This window comes from Camponotus vicinus, unplaced genomic scaffold (genome assembly GCF_025532165.1).
Source record: "Camponotus vicinus isolate PSW18456_S1 unplaced genomic scaffold, iyCamVici1.0 SCAF_5, whole genome shotgun sequence".
Classification (NCBI taxonomy): domain Eukaryota; kingdom Metazoa; phylum Arthropoda; class Insecta; order Hymenoptera; family Formicidae; genus Camponotus; species Camponotus vicinus.
The window spans coordinates 8,572,868-8,596,121 of NW_028141977.1; the positions used below are offsets into that span (position 1 = coordinate 8,572,868).

Here is a 23,254-nt window from a genome sequence, read left to right on the forward strand (position 1 = left end):
CGAGCAATTAATCCTCGAGGGAGGCTTCGGTAGCGCTGGCGAATCTGAAAATTTAATCGATCAACCCGAGGACGACTCCTTGACCGCGATAAATGCTCGAAAGAAAATCACACTTAAGAAGCATTATTATCCAGAAGGTGGCTGGGGATACGTCATTGTCATAGTAACGATTCTTGTGCATATAGTTTCTCATGGCTTGCAATTAACATCCGGCTTACTGATAAATCCGATGATGACACAGTTTCAACAGACGATCGAAAATACAGGTATGACGTAATATAATATTATTAATATATAATAATATATATATATATAATAATACATATATATATAACATATACATATATATATACATATACATATACATATATATATAATAATACATTAATATACATAATACATAATATTATTAATTTGTTTAAAGAAATTGATCGTTAAGCTGAATATTTAACATGTATTTCAAACTTTTTGTAAAAATAATCGTTCTATAAAATTTTAGAAAGAATTTCTTCGTACGATAGTGTTTTATAAAACCAGACATTTTATAAAAAGGCTAAATTTATAAAGAACCTGCGACACATATATTCGTATATATATCGTATAATAAAACACACACACATATGTGTTATTTATAACAAATTTGTGAAGAAATACAATTTCAAAATCATATTTCTATGATGTGATCGCACATAATTATGGTTAAATGTATCTATTTGTTTTCCTCTAAGCTCTCATGTTGACATTAAATACATTAAGGAAATTATCATCAGAATCAGGCCGTGCCACACTTAGCGTCAAATGTGTCATGAGAATGTAAATCATAAATTATGCATAAGGATCAATATATTTCTGTTACGTGTCCTAATCGCAAAAAAATATTAATAGCTATAATATATTTGACTTAGAGCTTTAACGATGCATTCTAAAAAATTACGCTCGTAAATCATAAATAATGTGACAAGACAGGAGTGCCTCGAACGTATTTTTCGTCCCACGTCATAATTAGTAAATCTAATCGAGACAACATGCGTTCGCGAGAAGAACTGACCTTTTCCCCGCAGGAATTAATCAATCACAGTCGAATGAGTAATCGAAATGCACGGTAAGCATACGTCAAATTACGATATATTCATTAATATGTAAATATGAAATTCGCTACCCGTGTCAATTAATATCTGATCAAAAGACATTGGTCGTATTTTGACAGAACTCTGCGAAACTTTCAGCGATCTTTAGAAAGGATGCCTCGGGCCAAGACATGCGCCGTGTAACTGATTCGATACACTTGCAGCAACTGTCGTCTAAAGTATTCGTCTCCTATAAACCGCACTAACCCAGCAACGTAAAGATTTTCCTTTAACTTATATATGATTTACAATATGGAACACGTTTGCATACATGTGTCTAAAAAAAAAGATGATATGGATACGTTAATTATGTCACTAGTTAAATTAGTGATCATAAAAAATCTACTATCAATAGTGTTTTTATCAATAAAAACAGTTATAATTTAGAGCAATTGTGTGTTGTATATATGACGTAATATATAGCATTGTAATGAATAATGTAAGTGATTTATTTTAATATACAAATATTAAGGAATCACAGGCTATAAGAGCCAAACGCGGGTGAGCGTGCGACGGTTTCACAGAAAATTAATTTTTCTGTGAAACTAATATTTGTGCACAGGGCACGAATTTATCTTGGTTAGACCAAGTAAAATTTATAATCTCAAATCCGAGATTCTTATAATACCCCTCTTACCCCCCAAAGAAGTTATTTTAATCATGGAATTATTTTAAATTTTCCTATTGCACTTATAAATGTCTTCATTTGCAATTTACGTCTTTATAATTAAAAAAATTTCAATGTTTTATTTATAAAAAATTGCTACTACTTCAGGTAATTCATATTTAATTAACCGAAAAATATTCACTATCCTGCACTTAAAAGAAATGCAAAATGCAGTGCATAAAATTGTTTAATTTAATTTAGAAATATGTTAAAATATAATCTATGAAATTCTTAAACTTCTAAATGCATAAATGCATTTGTTATACATTTATGCATTGGAAGTTTAGGAACTTCATAGACTATGTAACTATTTCTAAATTAAATTAAACAATAAATTTATACACTGCATTTTACGTTTCTTTTACATAATTTTGATAAAATTATATAAAATTAATTGGATTATCTAAAATTAATTGGTGATATATGCATGATTCATAATTAATCAAAAATAATTTGTCGAAAGAAATGAATGAAATTTGAATATTATAATGAAGGGCCGAACAAAGCGAGAATTTGCCTCGGAGCATTTAATTAGTAGAATAGTAAATTATTCGAAAACACTTCATCGAAGTGAATATTCATCAAAAATAGTAAATTTATCGAATAAAAAGTTATTTAAACGAAGAAATTTTTATTAAATAGAAAACTCTTTTTGGATTTTTTACTTGATTTGACCTGATTTAACTTGTCTGGCTGCAAAAAGATCATCATTTCTTTCGATAAATTTTTTATTAAATAAAGATAGAAAAAGAGAGAGAAAGTCTCTGTTCTACTTATTTTCTTTCAACACATTTTACCTTTGAATACGTTTGATCAATTTTTAATTAGATTGATTTGTTTTTGACTAATTTTTACTTTAATAAATTATTGATATATGTTCATAAAATAAAATAAAATATATTTTCAAGAAATTCAATAACTTATCATTTTATTGAATTTCTTTTTCGCAGAAATTTATGTCAACTATGTGGTAAATAATTGCAAGTATAAGAAATGACAAATATTTTCCTAGCTGCAACATCTATTACGAAAACTAGCAAGTTTGGTCATAAAAATTTGAACATAAAAATCTCTTACAAGATCTCCTGAGAAAATACTAGATATTTATACGTTGTGCTTGGTATATACTCGATCAACTGTGACAAATCTATAGCGGCACGAAATAAATAGTAGCGAATTAATCCTGGCTTTTTGGACTAATTCTGGCAATCCCAAACTTTTAATCTGCCTTCATGCAAGTACGATTGTTTGCGCTCCAATAATATTCACGCTCCAATAATATTTGTAGAAATATTATTCTAGGACAAGAACGCACAAATAGATACACATATAGTAAATATACAGATACAATATAATCTGATTTATATTATATATTTGTGATTTATTAGTTTGATATTTTATTAAATCAATATACTTCTTATAAATAGCATAAATGCGATAATTTCTTTGCAAAATATAAAAAATTACTGCGTGTATTTGCTTTATTAAAATCAGATTTTATATATGCAATATTTGAGAATAAAATAATCTTTATATCAATCATTTTTTAATAAAATAGATAATACAAGATTCATGCTGTCTGGTCATACAGATCAGATCATTTTACCAGCTTATACTAACTTACCGACAACTCGATGCTTACGTATGCTTACCAAGAGCTGCTCTACTTTCTGCAAAATTTTACTTTGTACAGGTATTTGCAAAGAAAACAAGTTGTAAATTAGCATTTTCTCTCTTTTTCTCTTTCATCTGACTAAACTGTTCGCATAAAACATTTTATTTAATATACATCTTTTATTGTAATATGCATATGAAAATAATATAATATACAAAATATGCAATAATATAATAATATGCAAATAAAATTAATAATATTACAAGTTATCGAATCATTTTATATAATTGTTTGATGCAATATCTCTCTAATTGAATAAATTAAATTCTCGAAGATAATTTATGATATTATAAAATACAAATTAAAATTTTAATTATTAATAAAATCAAATAACTTTATGAGATGTGTGTTAATACATATTTATATCAGTAACATCATTTCTTTCTCTTAATGAAAATATTTATAGAATCATTAAATTAATACAATATCCATAGCCAAATCGATATCTATAACAATCTAAGAAAATCTGATATTATTACTTTGAAAATCTTTAAGAAATATAATTAAGTATATTCAATTTAACTTTTTACTTTTGCAAAAATCGCTAGTTAATCAATAAATTTTATTGTTGTTTGTTAAGCATCATAAAAGATCTCAATATGTAGGAAATATGTATCAAATATTTTATATTTATGATTAATTCATGATCAATATTGGAAGAGAATAATTTTATTTTTATTCAAGCATGACTTATTTATAGAATTTTATAACATGATGTTAAGGACTTTGATATTGTACGCTGTAATTGAGACGAGCAAAAGATTTAAAGAGATACCAGTGGTTTCATTATGATCTCCATTCTGTTTTTAAATCTGTCTGGGGAGCAAAGGTAATTTCACGTAAGAACGAAAGTCTCTCATATGGGCACGAAACATACTTGTTTTTCGTACTGCTACGCAATAATGGTACACAGATTCTCAAATGGTTATAGTCCCTAGAGTGCTGATAGTAGTACATTTTGTTCTTTTTCAAACTACACACAAAGATTAAGATAATAATTTGCTTTTAAAATCAATAATCTAGTTCGCCATCATAATAAACAGTCGCGTTCGAAAGGATTATTTTTAATGAATAAAGTATTGTACATTATACTATATAATATAGAAATATATCATATAGAAAGTTCTAAAAAAGCACTACAAGTGAGACAAAAAAAATTGTCCGAATATTCCAAAAATATAATTAAATTCATGAAAATCAGGTACAAAGCATTACATGTGTGCATTAAAAGATATACATTTAAAAATTAAAAAATCAATCTCTCATCTTGATACAAAGAAAATTCAGACAAAAATAAAATACACACACACACACACACACACTCACACACACACACTTATTCTTGAACTGAACCAGTAAACCACTGAAAATGTTATTAATTAACAATGATAAGATTTTACTGAAGATCAATTAATATATTCTATTGTTCTTCAGTGAAACTACTCACACTTTACTCCTTCTTATATTATCTTATATTTCACTGTTAATAAAATTTCAATGAAAAAACAATCACTATTTGATTCTTTTCAGCGAAGTTTCACTCGGTTTTACAACCACTATTTATCAGTGATAATAAGCTGATTTTATTTAAGAAAAAAAATTATATATATTACTTGGTGACATCTGTCAAGGCTTTAAATTTATCACGGCTAACGATGCCTGACTCGAATGCTTTTCGACGCACAACGAAAAGAAATTGCGAGGATAAGCGAGAAGCTTGTTGCGAACGTGACTAATGATCTAAGAGACATAGCCGTTGAACAAATCGATATACACACATCGCTTTACTCTGCCAAATCGCGTGAGCGAACAGTGATAAATGTGTCTCGGTCGTCGTGAATGTAAAGTACTTCAGATTAGCAGATAACTGTAGTTTACCGTCTGCAATCACACCCACGTTTGCCTTTTAAAATCATTTCAACTTTTTGACGGAAGAGAATGAATATGATAAAATCCAAGATAAAGATGAAATATTTTGTAACAACCAATGTGTAAATAATGAAAATTTACATTTGTAAAAATGTATACTTTGGAGATCAGATAATGTTGTTATTCTATTATGTTATAAAAATCACCATGAAAAAAATATATTTGCATAAAATTTAGCATTCTATCTTCATTTAATATGCATTTGTTAAAAGTAAAATGTTAAGTAGATTCACATAGATAAAACAATAGTTCTTTCTAAAAATATGATTATAAAAATCAAGAAAATTAAAGCAAAAATTTGCTTACGTTACATTGAATGATAAAAATTTAATTAAAAAATATTTTATATATTGAAATTTTATATATATACATATATATATACATATACATATATATATATATATATATATATATATATATATATATATATATATAGGAAGAACATATTACTTTTTATAGGCAATTTTTATAGCTATATTTTTATAGAGATTTTTGTAGACCAATCTCAATAAATTTAATTAATTTCATAATTCTAATTAGAAAAAAATTATTTTTAGAAATGATTTATTGTCTATTCTTTCTCATTTACTTCTTTTCTCATTTACCTAATTATTGCATAATTAAACAGTACTTGTGTTTATCTTTATATTACACGCAAGATGCGTCTAAATATATACGAAATGGCAAATATATACACGCAAGATGCGTCTAAATATATACGAAATGGCAAATATAAATCCTAGTCACTTGACATATATTAAAAGTGATAAATTCATCATAACTAAGTCATTGAATTGCTAATTTCATCGATACATATTCCAGCGAGAGTCATTTGCATAATTATGCGACACATAATTATCTGAGCCGCATTATGCTGAGGGAGAAAACAGGAGTCGAATAACGTATCCAAAAATGTTCACAGATGGTGCACGCTAATAAAAACGATAAAACCGGATACATTTGCATCGAGATATAAAGTCCATGAAAGCGTGCAACCAGCGACTCGAAAGTCGTAAATGTAAGAAATGTAAAATAATAAATGTGTAAAAAGACACGAACAATATGCTTACAGGAAGCAAACGAGTGTGAGGAAGCAAAGCAGTTAGCTAAAATTAAAATGCATTCTTTAGTAGTCACGGATGACTATAAACAGACATTTTCAAAAGAACCATATCAGCTTTCGTGTTTACACATTTAACATACATTACACTATTATTTCGTACTTGAAAGATGAAAAATCAAAAAACCACGTGAAACAGATTGAAAAATTTTTCAAATACGATATATTCGATCGCACTCCTGCTTATGTTATTATTTCTAAAGAAACAATGTTTAAAATGCAGTACGTTAATTATATTGTATATAAATATAAACAGCGAAGAATGAATAATTTCTTTTCAGACAGATGTTATCGAGGCATGCATGAAAAATTATATTAAAAAAAACTATAATATATGAAAATCATTCCAAACTATACTCTAAAAATCTATTTAAAATAAAAGTTTTAGAGAAAATAAAAATTGTATCGACAAAAACATCTATAAACACATCTATAAATACATCTATAAATACATCTATAAATTATTACTTCTATTTCAAATAGATAGCTCGGCGAACTTACAACCATTTCGCTTCGCTATCGAACAGAAATTTACGAATCAAACGAGCACGCATCGTTCGTCTGTCACAAAAGCACGCATATAGGATACGACCGCGTAGTTTGCGCCGTCGTAAATTTGAGCATTTCGCGAAATGGCGATGCAACTTCTAAGATTACGAATGCTGTTGATTCATTTCAGCACAGGATACGTTCCTCCTTCCCGAATACAGAGAGAGAGACAAGCGGCTCTTTCCTCCTCATAAAACTTTATTAGAACTAGTGACTCTTCTATATATGAAAGTTTATAGTTCCCGAATATGCCATACACGAGACGACAAATGAAATGGAATCGGCGAGGTCGGTTAATGACATCCGAAAGCATGTCCGCGATGACATCGCTGCAATGACGTTCGCTCGACCGCGCCTGCCGAATCAAGTTTTACTTTCATCCGGTGAAAGTGGTACCCCCCGGCTGGTCCCCGCGTTCGCAACGAGTTTATCGGACTCGTGCACTTTTTCCCCTCGTTCTCTTCTTTTTCTGCCATCGCGTAATAAACGTTTTTCTCTTGGTACCCTCTCAGAACAATATCGTCTTTTTCTATGATTGCGAGCAACACTGGTACCATATCAATTTGTACAGCTTTTTTTATAAATCTCGCGAACGCAATAATCAATAATAGTTATTATTTATTTTTATGATATCAAATGTTTGATGATATATATGATTGTAACTTTTTTTCAATTTAATTAATTTTGTGGAAATTTTATTTTCTAATGTATGGAAAAAGAATCAGAAATTAAATTTTTAATTTACTATATAAATTGTAATACTTACATTTAAAAATTCCAATACAGCTGATTGCGCTAAAATGGAGTGCATCAATCAAATTAGAATCTCAAAATAATTATGCTAAAAATAAAATATGATTTTTGTAATTATAAAAATAACATTATTTAATTGCTTGTGATTATATTAAAAAAACTCATATATATTATGCTTCTATTTTCGTAACAATTCAAAAATAAAAAAGTTTAGGAATTCACAATCAGCAATAACATATCAGCGTAACATATGAATAGATAATCGCATCGCGATTATAATTATAAATTTTATGTTTATAAAAATGCATTCAGACGGGATGACCTTCGTTGCGAGAAAAAACAAGGCGTCCGACAGAATGTACTTTTCTTTCCATCGACGTAATTGGAACCGTTATATATAGCGAGACGAGGAAGAGGAACGCGAACGATGCAAACCGTGCAAATCGGCGATTTCGCGGTATGTACGTCTAGATACATGCAGAGCTTGTACTATTGTTCTGCGACGCGAGCATCCCGTTTAATCCCGGTCTTATTTGATTTTAGATGAACCCTATCCGACGAATTCCTCCGAGAGAAATTCCATTCTATTCAACTACCTCTGTATACTTATTCTACATATATCCCACATCGAAGACACTCGCAATTCTTGTACGCATTTCCGCTGAATTCCGGTCTGAAAAAAACCACCGAATCGAAGCTCACGTATGCGAGTACGAACTTTCAAATGTGATGAAAACTCGAAAGCTTCATTTTTCAAGAGCGATTATAATACCCTGTTAGCAAAAAAGAGAATTGACAGCAATAGTTTAACATAGGATTCTTAAATACACTTGTTATATTGTTTTTATCATCACTCTTTCGTTTAAGCTTATTTTTATTTTTCCAAAAAAAGTATTAAAATGAATGTATAATTAAAATATAAAAAAAATTTAGAGAATTATATATCTTATTTCTATACTGCCTCCCCATATATAAAATCCTTCTATACATTCTTTTATAGTTATCTGAAAATGAATATTTTTTTCGATATTTTTATTCTCTTGGGGGCGGGAGGTGAAATTTCTTTATAATAAAACTATATACTTCTAACTTGTGAAAATAACACTGGACCTGTATTCTTGCAAAACTTTTTTGATGTTGCTTCATAAATCGCATCTGCAAGATAGTACCCATATTGTTTCATAGTATGTTGCTCGAGGAATCTCGCGCGATAAGAAATGAGAAAATACAACTCGTATGTCGATGCTTTAGCAGTATCAGTTTGTCCCCAAGCATACTCTGTCTAGGACAAGACAGAGGACAAGACTGACAATACAGAATTCAGCAAAATAAGCATTTCTACGAAAGGAAAATTTCTTAAGTTTTATAAAAATATGCAATTTATATTAATTTATGTATGATATAGGCTGTGGAGACATTATTTCTATCAGTCCTATCCAAGTTAATTTTTGCATATTTATAACGCTTGAAATAACTGCCAGTAAAAAATAGAAACAAAATATATAATGCAGGAATATGAAAATTCCAGGGGAATCTTGCGATAAGATATGAGAAAATACAACTCGTATGTCGATGCTTTAGCAATATCAGTTTGTCCTCAAGCATACTCTGTCTAGGACAAGACAGAGGACAAGACTGACAACACAGAATTCAGCAAAATAAGCATTTCTTAACTTTTATAAAAATATACAATTTATATCAATTTGTGTATGATATAAGCTGTGGAGACATTATTTTTATCAGTCCTATCCAAATTAATTTTTGCATATTTATAATGATTGAAATAACTGCCAGCAAAAAATAGAAACAAAATATATATCGCAGAAATATAAAAATTTCATAATTTTAATTTTAATAATTTTAATTTTAATTTTTAAAATATATATTAATATCTCAATCTATCAAAAGTGATTGGGTAAAATTAGTAACAACCCTCTTATACAACCCACGAAATTCAAATTAATTCGTTGTTTTATCTTCTCGTGCTGTCAAAAACCCGAACGACTATAAATTTCATTAATCCAATCGCCAAATCAGTGACGATCGACTCACCAATCGCACGTGCGTTTGATCACAGGATGAGTCAGAGTACACGCCGGTGGCACTTTAAGAACTAAGCGGAATACTTTACGAGGGACACTCACCGGCGGTGATGTACGTTTATACCGGGGGTCTACTGCAACAACAAAAAACGAACTGACGTATGTCGCCTGGTATATAGACGAAGGTATAATTACGCCGCGTAATTTATATATCCCATTTGCAGCTCACGTCCGTGATACACGCGTCACGGTGAGAAAGAAAGCCGCCCGCCGAAAGAAGAACGCATGACACACGAATGAAGCTACGGAGGGTTGTCTTTTTCCGTCTCTACTTTCGCAAAGTCGTCCCGAGCATCCATAAAGCCTAAAATCTAAGACCTTCACTGCTGCGGAGAAGAGCGGATGCCTCCCGGATTTGTCGACCTAAACTCGCGGACGTACGACGCCGGTGACGCGTGGCAGACGCATTTCTTTCACTGTTTCTCGCACTTTTTCGCGATCGCGACGTTCTGCTCCACGTCCAGTTACTGTCAAAGTCATGAAGACGAAAATAGCATAGACGAAGGTATATGTACGTTAAATTAAAGATTTAAATATATAGATCAGTTTCTCGATATCAAAAATACACTGCTAAATAAAATAATTATAAATTCGATAAATTGGATATTTTGCAATGGACTAATAAAAATATGAGATACAATATATAATAGTAATATATTAGTTCAAATTTCCTTTATATATAATATCGGAAATTTACTAAATTATATAAATTATATAAATATATCTAAATATTTTTTTTAGTTTTTGAAATAATATAATAAGTAATTTGAAATAATTAAAAATTTGATAAATTGGATATTTCGCAATGATTTAATAAAAATATGAGATACAATATAATATATAATAGTAATATATTAGTTCAAATTTCCTTTATATATAATATCGAAAATTTACTAAATTATATAAATATATCTAAATATTTTTTTGGAATAATATAATAAGTAATTTGAAATAATCTTTAAGTCTGGTTATTTGTATCTTTTTAAATTGGGCGTGCGTCACGGGTCATTAACCCACAATCCAAAAATAACAAATCTAATCTGATCTAAAATTGATTTACGCTAAAATCTACCGACCTAAATTGATTTTTCGCCAATTTTTGTTTCGATCTTTATAGTATTAGCGATTTAGTTTCAGTTGTTTTCATTTTCGCCATTTTTATTGGATGCCCGTCACACTGAAGATACGCTCTTACTTGAAGCATCCGGTCTCTCGGCAGCGGAAGTTGCGAGTCAGCGTTGCTATTACGAGCACGTGTCTCTCGTTCTCGCGTTTTTCACAGAATGGTAGGAATTTCAGAAAAATACTTTACAGTCGTACGTTTTTCATGATTTCTTGTCATATTATTGCAGTCTATATAATAACTACAAAAATTTTTACGCATCTACCGCAAGTCCTTTCTGCATGCTCTGTAAACTCTATGACAATTCAATGAATATTTTACACAACAAAAAACAATAGAATCAGGAGAGAAAGAAATAATTTGTAAAGAATTAGAGAAAAACAGATTTAAAAAATGTTACTCCTATCTTCAGTGATCTCTAGGAAACTTGTGTAATAAATGTGCTCAATAAAGAGAATTTATCGGAAATTCGTACGTTATGGGTACAAGAATATTTATGAGACATGTTCCTGAGAGCAAATTTTATTATGCAATGTTATCAATGGCAATATCGTCTGCACAAGTACGTTCTTCCAAGGAATGCCTAGAAGTACGGATGCAAGGACAGTGAGATTTGCAAGGCAATGCAACGACATCGGCAATGGCGATGTGGTCTTTGCCAATTGATGGTGGTGGTGGTGATGGTGGTGGAGGTGGTGGTGCCCGAGAGGCGACGAAGGAGAATAAGAAAGAGGGTACAGAGGGGATAAAGGGAAAGAGCCTGTCTCTCGTCGGAGCGCGGCATCAGTCGACGATACCGCGCGAAACCCTACGCTCCACAAATCCGCCGGTCTTACTCTTCAACAATCACTTTATACCGCTTAGTCCGTTACTTCAATCCAGTCGCAGGACTCTCTTGTAACCCGATTCGCGCGACGTTAATTTTTTTCCAAATTGTTTCTATGATTTTCAAGTCGATTTCATGCAACGCGTTCCATATCTCTTCGACTCTTTTCGATGTATATTTTATTCTTTTTTCCTCGTGTTTACAACTGCATCGAATCCATCCGATCGAGAAACTCGCGCGCAGCTCGCTCTCATGGATTTACGCGATCACATGAGATTGTAAATTGGTCACGAGAAATAAATCCATTAACTGACTTCGGTAATCACTTTATAGCGCATTCGTTACTCTCTCGCTCGAAATTGAACGCAACCAAGCGTTATTCGATACACGTAACAGTCCGTCATCTGACAAGCTATATATTACCTCGGCAAAATTACCTCCGAATATTCTTACAATCACGTGAAATTTTATACGATTTACGAAACAATGAAATTCGTACAATCGGCGCAAGATTTGTTCGTTAATGATGGTAGCATTTTTATTTTGTTCGTTTGATCAGTATAATTCTATAAAAATTATGTGATTAAAAAATTGACGGAAAAAACACACACACATACAGACATGAATTATCCCATATGCGATTTATTCAGCGCTTGTCCCCTTCTAAATACTAATTTATTTGTGAGTATTTGTGTAATTAAAAATTAAAATTAATTAGAGTTCGAATCGTTAACAATAATCGAAAATTTTTAATCAAAAATTTAACCGAAAATAATCGAAAATTTTTACCTAATCATTTTTTAGTTTGTGTATTAATATATTCTTAATAATAATTTTAAATAAAATTTATATCAATAAATAAAGTATTAATAAATAGAAAATCGCATTGTTTTATCTATTGTATATAATATTATATTAACATATTATTAATTGATAATTATACTGTATTCTATATATCATTTGTATATATATGATAATACTTTCTTTAATTGAATCTAATTTAATTATGTTTAAATTTTGAATTGTGAAATGTCAAATTTTACATTACGTCTGAATTCATCCAATAATATTCCAAATACATTTTAAAAAATATCTTGAATTTTTAAACCACAATAAAATTATAATTTATACTAACATAAATTTAAAGGATAGATAAAGATTCAAATTTACTTTTAATCAAACTATAAAAATTAATCAAACGGAGCAGATTCCACTAAAGGAAAATTTTAAAAGCTGATAGATTTAATTCCGGTTAAAGATTAATTTCATATATTAATAATAGTAAATATTAGCACAGTGTTTTAAATAAAAAAAAAGTTCAAACATTCTAAACATATTTCAAACATCATCTATAAGAAATATAGATTTTATTTCTTTTTATGATTGTTTATATTTATACTATTAATTTTTATTATAATTTTTATTATAAAAATTATAATTTTTCTTTAATCACTCTAATATAAATTGATTCTATTTATTCCATTTTAACATTCATTAATTCTGTTTATTCCATTATTATGACAAATAGGAAAAAAGGGGAACGTTGTTTTTGTCGAAAAGTTTAGCATGATAATTTGTTCTCCCTTCGGTAAACGATGAAAGCTTTTAAAGAACAGCGGTGAAATGTGTGCGCGGAGACTGTCGAGCGTGCATTTATAGACGTAATAAATCGCGATGCTACACAATGAGAGGAGCCCGCGTGCTGAGAATTTATTAAAATCGAACGTTTAGAGACCCCGGCCTCATCCACGCGCATTAACGGCAACGAAACCGCCGATGGATCGATCTTATGATACAAAAGCCCGCACGAAGCCACACGCCATAATTTATAATAGTTGACTCGGCAGATTCGCTAAATTAATTCATTACAACTCAACCATGAAAAAAGTATTTCAGTCATATTTTGCATGACCCAGACGTATATATCGTGAACAAAAATTATATAATTAGTCTTGTCGCTCAAACTTCCATAAGCGATAGTATCGACATTATCCGAGAGACGCGCTTCATTACTCTTCATTTTGATAACGCGATCAAGCTTAAATTAATACATGAACAAGAAAAATATTGAAAACGAGATTCTATTATTAGATATCAAAATATTGATTTTTTAGAAGTGCTATTAAAAACGTTTCAATCATTCTGTCGAGGTTTTATGCTGAAGCAACGAATTATAGCATCGTAAAATTCTAAATATTCACTCGTTAGCAAACAATGACATAGATAAGTGACATGATTAATAAATAATAATAAATAAATCATAAAACTTTTAATAATGATAAAGAATAGAAAATATATAACAATTTTTAAAAATTTATCTTTTCAATATTTTCAGTCAGTAATAAATTAAAAATAACATTCGTTAGCAAAAAGTGACATGATTAATAAATAATAATAAATAAATCATAAAACTTTCTAATAATGATAAAGAAAATGTATAACAATTTTAAAAAATTTATCTTTTCAATTTTTAGTCTGTAATAAATTAAAAGTAACATTTTTTTTCATTAAGTCTCTTGTCAACATAAACGTACATCTATTTATATCAGTAAACTTTTCTCACCTAATCTAACACAGATATAAAGCAGAAATAATCGTTAGACTAACAGAAAGGGACAACGCAAAAAAATATCTATAAATATAATTTCCCCAATAAAACTTTCCAAAATACCGCGACGCGGTATCGAGCATATAATCGGTGCGTTCCGTACATCATCGGATCGGCAAACGTTGGCGGGCAGCTGTCGCGTGGAAGAAACGCATAAGAGAAACGTACGCTGTCTGGACGATCGGCAGCAGCATGCTTTTGACAGCACGCGCGCGACCGCACGCAACTTCGATGCGTGCGACAAAAACGCGTACGAACGTCGTACGTATGAGCGGCAACGATACGGGCACCTAGCTACCGAGGGAGTCATTCTCCCCTTTGTGATGTCGGTATCCCGTGCGCAATCCTGGCCGCTGCTGAATACGGCAGCCAGAGGCAGCTACAACGCAGCCTCCGTCGACGACTCTTTCCTGAAAGAGAAGAGTCATCCCACGGAAATCAACGATAACGGCGACAAGAGCAACATCGCGGCTGATCAGCTCGACGACAGCCACCGGGTGCAAGCGAGACGATTACTATGCCGGCACTATTATCCTGAGGGAGGATGGGGTTGGGTAGTCACCTTCGTCGGAACTCTCGTGCACCTTCTGGCGTCGGGATTACAATTCTCGATTCCGGCCACCGTCGCGTTACCCGCTAAAGTCAAGTTCTATCATCATCCGTGGCATACAGCCGGTGAGTTTGACATTTCCGAACGATTAACACATAAAAAAATGTAATCGAAGTCATATAATCGTAACATATGTTAATTTATTCTTATTATTTTCACTATTTGATTTTAATCTAAAAATTAATTGTGATAGTTGAAAATTTTTTAATATTTTTGAAACTTATTTTTAATTTTTTTTTATCTCTTTATATTGTAATAATAATTTATGTGAATGATTTATTTTTATTTAAAATTATTTATCTTTAAATATTTTCTTAAGTAATGAAATACTTTCTCCAAAACAATTGAAATGCTGAGGATAATAATAAAGATAATCCTGAGAAATCTTAATTATAAGATTAAAATGACGACATTATCGCCACTAACACACATTTATTTCTACTAATTATGCACTGCGAATGCGAGACTGATTAGAAAAAGGAAATATTAAAGAAAATGTTAAAAAGGAAGTCACACAATACTCTAAATCTTTCTTCTAGTGGCAAATCAAGGCACGGACTTCCTACCTAAGCGTTTAATGAGCAGATTGAATCGATATCTTAGCGGCAAGTCCTTATTTAGCGCACGGTACTAGAGTAAACTCTCATTACCGGCATGCCAAAAGCTATAGCACACCATAGTTAAAGACCGTAGTTATACGAAATTGACCGCAAAATAGGTGGTCAAGAATAATGCTGTATATAAAAAGATTATTGCTAGATTTAGACAAATAATTGACACTATCAATAATAAATCATAAATAATAATTTATTTTAGTTCACAATTTATGACTATTACCGATAAAATAATGAACTTTTTTGAAAATGATAAATAATATAACAGGTCTGCAAAACTTTGTACGTATACCCTTTTTATGTCCTATCATATTTATCGATGATTAAAATTTTATTACTATCTAGTACTTGAAAATTTTCTGTAACAATACACAGGCTAAGTGACAGCTTGAACAAGCATTCACTAAAGAAACTTTTTTGTAATTTTAACTTAACATGGAACGATTAATCGTTTATTCTACAATATTCTATCAATGAAAATATTTTAAAATGAATAATATTTGTCCTTTTATATTAAAATAAAATTTTAAAAAACTCTTACATCAATTAAACGAGATACGTGTACGTACACATATATATTGTTTACATAAATTGCAAATAAAATGAAAAATTTTATTTTATTACTGTATATAAATATATCTTAAAGTCTCACAAATCGTTCAATAAAATTTGAAATTGAAATTTAAATAAAAATCATTTAAATAGAAATTTATCTGACATGAGGTCACAAAAAAACTTAGGCAATCTCATGAGGTTTGTCATTTACTAATTCATTTTTTTTCAAAGAATCCAATTGCTCTTATCTAAATACATTTTATAGATTTGAATTAATTTATCATTATTATATTATCTAAGGAGATTATTATAAAAAAATTAAAATTTTAGAATTTCTAGAATTTTACAAAAATTTATTTGGCTACTTTAACATTTGAGCAATCTCTTGTTACACGTTGACCCAATATATAAGTATCCTTTCCACCGTTAATAAAATTTATCCTTTCTTGTTTACCACCTTATATTCCTTGTTCCCTGAGCACGCGTCGTGATGTGAGAAACGAGTTTCTCGTACGATGAAAGTTGCGGTGGAATCCTTAATACTTATGAAAGATTTATATTAAAGTTTCCTGTGAAACTTGCCACTTTGCTACATCGAAACGATATTCTCGATCGATTTGATAAATGAGCGTATAATGCTTTCAATATCTTTGCTTATTATACTCGTTTAACTCGCTAAATAAAGATTAAACTGGATAAAATAAATTTCTTCATTTGTGGATCTAATAATGTTCTTTAAATAGAATGTGTGACGCGATAAATCCATAATATGAGAAAAAATTTTTGATATTCTAATAATAATAGATAGCTTTCGTAGAATATTTATAAGCTAGTGTTTTCTATCACATAATTTATCATATTTTTTGCTATACTTTTTATGCTATACTTTTCATTAAAACATATTAAATACGAGCATTTCTATCATAAATGGACTTACTGTACGTCAAATAAAAATAATATATTATATTCACTAAAATTAAACAATTATATTTATATTATATAATCAATTGTTAAAGTCGAAAGAAAAGTTTACATTAAAAAGTGTAATCTTTCGTGTATTACTAATTTATTAATTAATTTAATATAGATAATTTAATATAGATACTTTTTTGTACTGCAAGTAAATAATTAAGAATTTTAAATAACTCTATAAGTAAATAGTTTAATGAAATAAATAAATTTACTCAAAAATTTCTCAATTTTTAGAAATCAAGAAGTAAAAGATACTTTATATTGTGCCAAATTATATATTATGTTATAATAATATCACATATCTCGACTAATATTTTGAAATATACAAACTTAATAAACTATATCTTATGAAAAAAACATTTTATAAGATAAATCACTATTTATCGAGTTACCGACTTTGAGAAGATAACATAGCTCCCTGTTTTATGAATACAGGCTATCAACGGACTGGAGAAGAGCGTCGCAAAAATGTTGAGCGAGATAGTAAACGTCTCACGTAAAAATCAATAAAAATTCAATATAAAAATTACACGTTTCTAATATATTTCTAAAATATTATTATCATTAAAGAATATATAGATTTGTGTATTACCAAATTATATGTATATTATTTATAATTTATATTATTGTTAATACGTATATATATAATTTTTATTTTCTTATTTAGTAATTTTAATTTTAATTTAATAATTTTAATAATTTTATTTAATAATTTTAATCTTAATTTTCTTATTTAATAATTTTAATTATTTAGTAAATAAGATAAATAAGATAAAGATTACAAAGTTTTTCAAGATAAAAAACATATCTTTTATAAAAAATAATAATGTCAATAAAAATAAATTAATGTTATGTATAAATTATATTGATTTTATATGTTATAACATTGTAATAAATTTGAAAAATATTAAAAAATAAATTGTTTAGTAATTGTTTTTTCTCATTATTTATATCTATTTTGAAACTGGATTTCATTGTGATATATTTGGTAATTATCACTTCAAATAATATCTATTTAAATTAGTATTAACTATATATAATTTAAGATACAATCACGAAAAGAATAATTTAGCAGGTAAAACATAACGTTCGCAAATTTTTATGAACAACATATAATAAAATTGTTTTGACTTACCAAAAATTAACTTGAAATTCAGGCTGCCTTAAATCCAAGCCCATAATTCATATATAATTTATTTAATTGCGACTGATGTTATATGTGTGTTTACCTCCATTTCTGCAAATTATTAATATATATATATTATATTATGAATTTAAAAATCCTTGCATTTTTCCGATTAATTGATTTTATAAATAAAATCGCGAAAATATACGGGGTTGTTTTGAGTTAAATTATCAACAGGATATATAATCATTATTTAAATATTTAATTTATTTAAAAATATTATAAAAATATAACAGTTTTTACTTTAATTAAAATTTGTGAATTAAATTGCGAATTAAATTTTGTAACAGAATTATCTACATAAAATTGGCCGAATTTACATACAATATCTTAAAAATCTCAGATCGCAAAAAGATTTCAAAATAAATTTAAAATTCTACTTTCGAATTTTTATCGCATTTTAAACTTATGCGTATTTAAACTTTTGTAACTCATATATTTTATTTTAATTTATAATAGACAATAATACTGTCAAATATATGATATAAATAAGTTTATAATTTCCTTGTTTGCCACGAATTCTTCACAAAATAAATTTGAGTATAATATTTCTATATAAGCACCATATTTTGGAAATATAATAATTTTAAAATGTATAAAATATCTATTTAAAAAAAAAATAATAAATAATTTTTGAAGAATACATTTATTGATGAAAATTGATGAAAATAAATTTAAACCACTTAGTTGGGTACTCGAGACTGCAAAAGTAAAAGATAGAAATGTTCAATTCAATTATCTCGATGTTCTTTGCGACGATCGTGCCGGGAGTCGTTTGGACAAAAAGCAACGAAATGACTTCAATGCAAGAATTCGCGATAAACTTATGTTCGTTGTCCTCTAACAATTATCTAGGAGGCTTACCAAGAGCAACTTTTAGCTGTTGGGTTACTGAAAAGGAAAAAGGAATTTCTCTCAGATATTCCTAACCGACAATTCTCTTTAATTTCTAAGATTTTTATTTTTTTCAATGTCATTTCAGATTTCTGTTTATCTGTTCTTTCATCGAGAGAAATAATTTATGTATGATATTATTAAATGCTAATGTATTGCCAATTTATTACTCTATAATTTCGAATTTATAACTTCTATCAATTAGTAGAAAATTGATATTAAATACGGCGGTGCTAATTTGATGTTACGCTTTAGTACTCTCTCTTCCGAAAAATATTTAAAACAAATCGTAAACAAAAACAAATATCAGATTGCTAATTAAAGATATTACAAATAGATTCTAAAAATAATAAATTTTTATAATGTACCAAGACACAAAATATTCTACATAAAGTAATAAGTACACTTAAAAGTATATTTAAAAATAGAAAAATAATATAAAGTTGATATCAAATTATTTCATGAATTAATTATTATATTGAAATATTTTAATTTTAATATTACTGTTAAAAAATTAAATTTACACACACACGCAAGAAATACTCCAATGATTACGAGAATAAATTACACAAATATGTAAGTATATAATAATACAATTAATTACTTCTTCAATTTTGATATTAAATTGTTGTCTTAAAAATCACTTGTTGAAATATATTACTGCTGAATTCATTTCTTATCTTTTAAAATTGAAAAGATACGTGATGATGTAGTTCATATGACAGCGAATATTTAAAAAAATTGCTGTTTTGATTTTTTTTATTAAAGTTAAAATTAGAGTTTTCTAAATTTATTGCTCTGACACATATGTACGTACGATTTTCTATTTTGATTTCAAATTTATTAATAAACTTAAAATATTTTACGTATGTATTACACATTACACACTGTAATATATGATGTAATAAATAATATAATGACGATAAGTCTGTTACTTGTGCAAAGATTAAACGACCAATTAATCTTAGAAACAACAAATATTAAATTAACAATTTTATAAATACCTTATATTTGCGTCATCCGATGTCTATACAAATCCTCTTTTCTTCCTTCTGCACCTTTCTGCTTATCCTTCGCTGATTTTTCATTGTCTCCTCGCAAGAAAACTCACTCGCGAAAACACAATTAATTAATAGATCGCATGAACACTAATTATTCGAATATAACACTCAAGCATTTTCGCAGTACTTTATACGCATTGGATACGCACTTCATTTTATATTGTGACGATAGAACGTGAAAATCACAAAGCTACGATCCGCTCAACATTGGAAACAATTGCAAAAATTAATTACTCGCGTTGACTAAAAATCTTTAATTGTCCGTAGAAAATGATCGTTTGATATCTCTTGGTATCTGTTGCAATAATATTTCGAGAAATAATTCAATGATTTATGAAATTCTTCGCGTCTCACCTGTGTATTTGAAATGTTTCTCGTTACAATTCCTACTGCGTAAATGACAACAAATTTACACATGTCATAATGATACGTTGTAAAATTATACGTCGTCAAATTCGTGACTGTTATTACTCGAAAAGCGATCTCAAATAAGAGATATATGTCAAACGATTCTAACAATAAAAAATTATCAGGCAACGCGTATAAAGAAAACTAGTTTTTAGGTTAAGAGTAGATGGAATCGGTATCGAAGGCTATCAAGACAAAAGAACTTTTGAAGTAAAAATAGCGGAGCGTATTTTTTACGTAATACACCTTTTTAACGTACACGCACATCTCTCTATCACGAACATTAACGGAATAAAAACAATCTTTTCGTCTGCCGCGCACCGGTCCTTGCCCTTTTCTCCCTCCTGACGTCTTTGTTGTGAAGTGAGACGCACCGCGCTACGTCACATGTGACGTATGACAAGGGCTGCGGTCGGGGAGACGCTCTGGATGCTTTGAAGCGTTTGATTGATTGAACCAATCAGGTTAAAAAATTCTTTACTCCTTTTGTCCTGATTGGTCAATCAACGCTTCAAAGCATCCAGAACGTCTTCCCGATCGCAGCCGAAGTTTGTAAGTAAGAACGCGCTGCTATTTCTTATATGCAAAAATTCCATCGAAATGTTTATTTTCATACTTGTCGCGTCTCAAATAATATTTAAGCGTATTACATAATATTGCGCGATATTAGAGTAAAATGATCGTCATTTTCAAATTTTTTATTTATTAATTAGTTAAAAAACAACATAAATATAAAATAAATTGATTCGAGCAAATGTTTAACTGATAAGCACAGTTATTTATTAGTGATTTCATTTTTAATATTTATCAGTCGCGCAGCATATTTAAATTTTCAACGCTTGTAATCATTGATTTTCGCGTTTTCTTGTCAATATAAAATAATATAACATCGAAAGTACTAAAATAAAATGCCGCTCACGTACAATAATCACATTCTGATATTTAATACATATACGATCGTAATTAATATAACATAACGTAATTAATATAATTAATATTTTTTTATGAGTTTCATATGAGTGCTGAAAAAGCAATAAAGAATAGACAAACGAGAAGAAAAAGATTAGATCAGAAGAATAACTATGTGAAGTAATTTATAATTTTATTAATTTATTACTTATTATATGTAAAATTAATTACTTGCTTAGCGATAGTGACTCAATTTATATCATTACGTAATATATAATGCATATTAATTAATATGTGACGCATATTATTCATATTAATATATTTTGAGAATAATTAATTTAGGAAAAATATTTGAATGCTAAAACTAAAAATTAATTTTTAAATTAATTTTTTTAATTTATTAAATATATAAATTAATTTATTTCATTCTTGTATAAAACAAGTCAGCATCACATCTAGGTGACGTATCACATTTGATCTATCCTTCTTTGATCTATTCTTAATTATAAATTAAGCGATAAATAAAAAATTATCGATAAAAAAATTAATTTATCATTGATAACCATCAGCGATGAATCGTGATGAGTAGGTGTAAAGTAATTTGAAAAGAAACCCCTGCGACGTCACAAAACTTATCACGAAACGTAATGATAGGGCAATTTGTAGACACATCCGTCTTATTCAACTTTTCATTTCAATATATGTATATGTATATAATCGTATCTTTATAATAAGTTATTATTAATCTTCTTTTTCGATATATTATATACAAATAAGATATTATATTAATGTAATATTTACACAATATGTACAAATTGATATATAATTTCATTAATTATAAAATTTAATTTAATTAATAAATTTTATGATTATTTTTCTGAAAGATTTATATCAGAGAAGGATGAATTCTTATATTCTCTCTATAGTTATATTTATTTTACTAAAATTCATAAATATATATTTAGTTCATATAAAATATAAACTAAAATATCAAGTAATAATCTTTTCGTTTCCTTGTCTGATACAAAGTAATATATAAATAAGTATTTTATTGAATATATATTGTGCAGATTAAATAATATTAATCATACTAATGATATTAATCATCTTAAAGGTCGGAAGAAACGATTATATTAATGAGAATAAAAGTCTACATTGTTTTATATGACTGTTCAAACTGGATACTTCAATTCACAAGTATTGTCTCTTAAACTGCCCTCCGTCAGATATGACGTTTCGACCGAGTAATAGCCGCTCGACAGTTTCTTTGTCCGTCCATCACTGAAGAACACTGTTCCCTGTCAGTAGTATTGTAGTGTTCGCATCTTCCATAAGCAGCCATATCGAATCGATATGTAATAACGGGTTGAAACATGACACGCGGAAAGAGTGTTGACGATGTCTAAACGGAATGACACGTGAACAATACAATGCATGACATAAGCATTTGGTTAAAGTAGGCCAAAGCCTCTAGAGAAAGCTTTTCTTAATCCTTTGCAAATTGAGAATCATTTTCGTGACAGGGATAGATTTATTTTAGATCTCGTTCAACAATGTGATTTTGAC

At 28.8% G+C, this 23,254-nt stretch overlaps 2 protein-coding genes across 3 annotated transcripts in view; both read left to right on the forward strand.

The window, feature by feature from the left end:
- Positions 1-23,254, forward strand: part of LOC145971457 (uncharacterized) — a 64,702-nt gene that overhangs the window by 7,128 nt on the left and 34,320 nt on the right. The gene's annotated exons all lie outside the window — the stretch shown is intronic.
- Positions 14,129-17,756, forward strand: LOC145971466 (uncharacterized). Of its 2 annotated transcripts, none has more exons than XM_083099150.1 (2): positions 14,129-15,154; positions 15,629-15,899. In XM_083099150.1, exons 1-2 carry the CDS (start codon positions 14,803-14,805, stop codon positions 15,721-15,723), a joined length of 447 nt encoding a protein of 148 aa, XP_082955276.1. In that variant the 5' UTR covers positions 14,129-14,802; the 3' UTR covers positions 15,724-15,899. The 2 variants fall into 2 exon arrangements, with proteins under 2 accessions (XP_082955276.1, XP_082955277.1); XM_083099151.1 differs by lacking the exon at positions 15,629-15,899 and adding an exon at positions 17,666-17,756 and having other exon boundaries at positions 14,131-15,154.

What these genes read in the sequence shown, in the direction of transcription:
- LOC145971466 (XM_083099150.1), top strand. Translation starts at nt 14,803, where the DNA reads ATGTCGGTATCCCGTGCGCAATCCTGGCCGCTGCTGAATACGGCAGCC. An exon ending in TCATCCGTGGCATACAGCCG is followed by an intron (nt 15,155 to 15,628) that starts GTGAGTTTGACA and finishes TCTTTCTTCTAG; the next exon opens with TGGCAAATCAAGGCACGGAC.